The sequence below is a fragment of the Papilio xuthus genome, unplaced genomic scaffold (genome assembly GCF_000836235.2).
Source record: "Papilio xuthus unplaced genomic scaffold, Pxut_1.1 DF827789.1, whole genome shotgun sequence".
NCBI lineage: Eukaryota > Metazoa > Arthropoda > Insecta > Lepidoptera > Papilionidae > Papilio > Papilio xuthus.
This window is the reverse complement of record NW_013530860.1, coordinates 1,216,639-1,222,365: the sequence shown is the minus strand read 5'-3', so window position 1 is coordinate 1,222,365 and position 5,727 is coordinate 1,216,639. Positions and strand designations below refer to the sequence as shown.

The following is a 5,727-nucleotide window of genomic DNA, read 5'->3' as shown; positions in this document are numbered from 1 at the left end:
TTATTTATTATACGGACTAAATTAATATATAATATAATATTTTCTCTATATTTTAGCAAATTTTATGTTCAAATGTTTAATTCGGATCAGAAATGTGTCCAAAAATAAATTGTTCATATTGATTTCGTTTTATAATATTCAAGCACACAGATGTTTTTATGCAATTGAAAGGTTTAAATGCAGCTATTTAACTACAATTTTAACTTAAGTGTCAATTAAGCGATTATTTTATAACTTAACCTCATACTAATTTCAGATTGTATCGCGACAAAAGCGCAATTTATGAACACGTAAAATACCGCTTTTAAAATATAAGTGGTGATTTAGACTCAATAACATAATAATAGCATTTAGCAATTAGCTGTGCGTGAGATACAAAAATTGTAAATTTATTTATAAATATTATAGTAGAGAAAATTATATTTTTACACACTTAAGAACATACTGTACTTATGTGCGAGGCGAGTGTGTCCCGAAAATGAGGGTGCGGTTTTTTATATCGGCATCACCCCACCATTATTCTTAAGTTCCACCCTCAACTAACAATATATATTTCAAGATCTATTAAAATATATAATAGTATAAAAAAACTTACCTTGTATATCATTTAATATTTCCAGTGATCCCAAATAGCAGTTACCCCATTGAAGCATTACAGATTTCCAATCTTCATCGGTAGTAAACAGATATGCCATCAGACAACTATTCCTACCGGCAACTATCAATAAATCTGGGTTAACAAAACTCATATATAACACTGGACTGTAAACATCTAAAATGTCTTTAATTACTTTAGTTCTTAGACCATATTTAGTGACAATTCCTGTACTCAGTCCATAGATAATGTATTGATTGCACGGAGGTATTTTAAGTGCTGTTATTTGATCGTCACTTTTAGGTGATATTTCCGTAATGAATTTTCTATCACGCATTATCTGTCAATGGTAAAACAAATGGTATAAGAATTAATCTATATGTATGTCGGAGGAAGCCATTGTGATTATATTTAAAGTAGGAAGTTATTAAGTAGCCATTGTCAAATGAGTTACTGTTTAACGCATAGTGTGCAATGTTTAATGTTTATTGATATTGTAAAAGCTTCTAATAACTTTTAATTTGATCTTACTTTATAAGTTACGTTTTTCCTAGACTAAATAACATTATTATCGTAATTTAAGTAACAACCAATCAGAGCAGAGCACAGCACCTGGCTTGAGGCACCATCTGTATATAAGGCGTTTTGACAGTTGATGCGAATATAGTCGTGAAGTGGAGACAGATCGAGTTGGGTCATCATGTTTTGTGCTTGCACTTTACCCTAAGAAGAAGAAGAAGAAGAATTAGAATAAGAATTAGAAGAAGAAGAAGAGGAATAAGAAGAATAATTAGAAGAAGAAGAAGAATTAGAAGAAGAAGAATTAGAAGAAGAAGAATTAGAAGAAGAAGAATTAGAAGAAGAAGAAGAAGAAGAAGAAGAATAATTAGAAGAAGAATAAGAATAAGAAGAAGAAGAAAAATTAGAAGAAGTAGAAGAAGAAGAATTAGAAGAAGAAGAATGAGAAGAATTAGAAGAAGAAGAATAAGAAGAAGAAGAATTAGAAGAAGAATTAGAAGAAGAGTTAGAAGAAGAATTATAAGAAGAAGAAGAAGAAGAAGAAGAAGAAGAAGAAGAATTAGAAGAAGAGTTAGAAGAAGAAGAAGCATTGGAAGAAGAATTAGAAGAAGAAGAATTAGAAGAAGAAGATTTAGAAGAAGAAGAATGAGAAGAATTAGAAGAAGAAGAATAAGAAGAATGTTTGGTACTACTGCACCGACGGCGGGGCAGCAGTGCGGGGGACAACCTTACCGACCCCACCCGCCGCCCCGCGCGCCCTTCTTCTCTGCATCTACCAGTTGCGCCACGCCATTCCGCCCGACGACAGCCATATCAATTCATATTTGTTTTCATAATCATTTGCATTACAATCATCCGCTACAACCAGTCTTTCATTCCATCATCATACTGTCCACTCGCTCAACATATGGTCCTTCAACCGGCAAAGAAAGAAGAAAATACAGCAAGAGGCTTCATGACGACGGCCACAGCGGAGGACATAGGAACGTTATTTGTGAGTCTGTTCCATATTATCATCATATCTCCGTCCTTTGGCCCTTTGTATGAGACAAATACTCGTTGTTATAGTTTTTGTTTTTTTTTCTTGTTTACACCTATTTATCGCATAGTCGGCGTGCGCGCATTCATCGCCCGTGCATTCGAGGCGACCTTTGGACCCTTAAACTATTTCAGCATACCGTGCGCAACTTATTTTTTTACATAACATATTTCTTTTTCCCTTATTAAAATGAGTGATGCACGAAGCAAAGATTTAATTAAGCTCAGAGGATCAATTAAAGGCAAATTAACCATTTTTCAAAATTTCTTAAATACTTTAGAAAGCATAATAAATGTAAATGAAAGTCAGTATAACGAACTCGACTCCCGTTTAAATAAAATAGACTGTCTGCATAATGATTTTGATAAATTTCAGACGGAGTTGGAAATGTTGTCTGACGATCCCAATCAATTAATGTCGGAACGAGAAGAATTTGAAAACAAATACTTCGCATTAGTATCGACGGCACGCACAATAATGAACAAGTATCAGCGCGACCGGCAGCGCGCGATGTCAGTGTCCGAGTCGAGCGATGGGGGAGTAGACAGAGAAGTGACGAGTCGCGACTTCGTTCGACTTCCCAAAATTGTAATCCCGGAATTTTCAGGGAAGTTTAAAGAATGGCTCAATTTTAGAGACACATACATTTCAATTATACATTCTTCAACTCAATTAGGCGACATTAACAAATTCCACTATTTAAAATCTGCTCTCAAAGGCAGTGCTTTGCTTGTTATCCAAAATTTAGAATTTACGGCAAAAAATTATGCTATTGCCTGGCAATTATTATCAAACAGATACGACAATGAACGTCTTTTAGTAAATCAACATATGAACGACTTATTAAATACAGAGATTATTCAAAAAGAATCCTGTCACGCCTTAAGATCTTTAGTAGATAACATAAACACAAGTCTATGCGCACTGAATTCTCTCGGACAGCCCACCGATCATTGGGATACTATAGTCATCCATTTAATGCTCCGTAAACTAGACAGTACCACATTTCGCGAATGGGAACAACAGAGAAATGCAATCACAACTTCGCCTACATTAAAACAATTTTTAGATTTTTTGACCAATCGAGCAGATTTACTGGAAGCTATACAACAACAAGAATTTCAAAGACATTTAACAACACAACATTTACAACCAGTTCAACATACACAACATTCATATATTTCAAAAGATTCAAATTTAATTAAAACAAATTACAATGAAAATAAAAGGACAAGTTGTCCATTGTGCAAACAAAAACATTTTTTATTCATTTGTGAAGACTTTAAAAAATTAGATGTAGATTCACGAATTGAAAAAGTAGAAAACTTTAATATCTGCAAAAATTGTCTAAGACCAGGACATCGTGAAATTTTTTGCAAATTAAGTCATTGTAAATACTGTACAAAAATGCATAACACTCTTTTACATAAAGATATAGAAGTTTTTAACACGGTAGCCTTATCTTCCAACATAAATACCGATCATAACAAGTCCCTCATACTGCTTTCCACAGCTTTGGTGAACGTTGTCGCGGTCGACGGGAAGCTGCATCCCGCGCGACTCTTGCTTGATAACGCATCCACTGCGCACTTCGTGACGCGTCACCTATGTGACAAGCTCGGCTTAATGCGGCGTCACGTAACCTCATCTGTGACAGGTATAAATAATCAAGTTTCTTTTAGTGCAGAGTCTTGTAACTTATCTATCGAAGCACGCTCAGGGAATTACAAGGTCAACTTAAATTGTTACGTTTTACCCCAAATCACGAATTCGTTGCCTTCTAGTAACGTAGATATAAAGTCTATTCAACTGCCCCCTAATATTCAGCTAGCCGATCCGTCGTTTTACATATCATCACCTGTAGATATTTTAGTCGGTGCAGATGTATTCTGGGACGTTATGTGTTCCAATTTCATAAATCTAGGAGACCAATGTCCTAAGTTGCAAGAAACCCAATTCGGGTGGCTGGTTTCAGGCACCGTTTCTGAACATAAAACAGTTGGCAATAAAAAAATTAATCAATCATCATGCCTTTTTTCTCAAAGTAGCGACCTCTCACTAACACGATTTTGGGACTTGGAATCAGTACCCGCTAAGTATACACTATCATTAGAAGAGCAAGCTTGCGAAAAACACTTCGCTGAAAACACTCGGCGCGAAGTTGATGGTCGATTTACAGTTACGATACCTTTCAAGGAGTGTCCAGAAGTCTTAGGAGATTCGTATGAAATAGCAAAAGGTCGTTTACTATCCTTAGAACGAAGATTTCTTCGCGATTCAATATTAAAAGATAGGTATTTAGACTTCATGGCAGAATATGAACGCTTAGGACATATGAGTGATATTTCCAAACTACCAAAACAAATTCAAGTTCAAGGCTATTCCAATTATTTAGTTCATCACGGTGTTACTCGCGAAGCTAGTAGCACTACTAAGTTACGTGTAGTGTTCAACGGGTCAAACCCCACTTCTAATGGCGGGAAAACATTTAATAGCATACAAATGGTTGGCCCTGTCGTTCAAGACGATTTACTCTCCATTTTATTGCGCTTCCGACAATATAAATATGTAGTATCAGCGGATATTGAAAAAATGTACAGAGCCATTCTAGTTAATCCTTCTCAACGATCATTACAACAAATCCTATTCAGATATCATCCTAGTGAGAAAATAAGATCCTTTACCCTTAATACGGTAACATACGGCACCTCATCTGCACCGTACCTAGCGACAAAATGTTTAGTTTCGCTGGCAGAGCAATGTTCCGATCCCGAAACAAAAAGGGCTATTACTAAAGATTTTTACGTGGACGATTTTCTAAGTGGTGGCAATTCTATAGAATCCGTCATCGAGCTCTGCAAAAATGTTGATAAAACATTACGGTCAGCGCAATTTAAGCTACGGAAATGGCAGTCTAATAACTTAGAAATTTTAAAATCTACTTGTCCCGACAACATACAAGAACGATGTCCAATAGAAAAAACGTTAAATTTAGATGATTCGTTACCTAGTAAAACTCTCGGTCTTCATTGGGATTGCAAGCACGACCACTTATTGTTTACAATCAATTTAGATATTACGACAAAAAAAATAACGAAACGTAAAATTTTATCTCTTATTAGTCAGATATTTGATCCTCTAGGTCTTTTGGGTCCATGCACTATTCAAGGTAAAATTCTCATGCAAAAACTTTGGGTAAATAAATACAATTGGGATGAGGAAGTCTCACCGGACCTCCAAAAGGCTTTCTTAGATTTTACATCTTCCCTGATCGCTCTTAATACACTACGTATACCACGTTGGGTTTGCACAGATTTCATAACTTCTTTACAATTACATACGTTTTCAGATGCTTCGGAACGTGCTTACGGTGCATGTATTTACGTGAGAGCCGTTAGCGAGAGTGGCATAGCACAAGTTCGTCTTTTAATATCAAAGAACAAGGTAGCGCCTTTGAAACCCACTACAATACCAAGGCTAGAGCTTTGTGGCGCATTATTGGCCACTCGACTTCACGCTAAGGTGATGTCGTCGATATCGTTTAACGTTAGCGATTCTTATTTTTGGACTGATT

The 5,727-nt window shown here is 35.8% G+C and overlaps 1 protein-coding gene across 1 annotated transcript in view; it reads left to right on the top strand.

Annotated features, from left to right (window-relative positions):
• The first annotated feature begins 2,015 nt into the window (after positions 1-2,015).
• The window catches only part of LOC106115491 (uncharacterized), a 5,850-nt gene continuing 2,138 nt past the window's right edge, over positions 2,016-5,727 (top strand). The window contains exon 1 of the mRNA XM_013308897.1: positions 2,016-3,810. Coding sequence (XP_013164351.1) covers positions 2,343-3,810 — 1,468 coding nt within the window. The 5' untranslated portion in view covers positions 2,016-2,342. The remainder of the gene's footprint in view (positions 3,811-5,727) is intronic.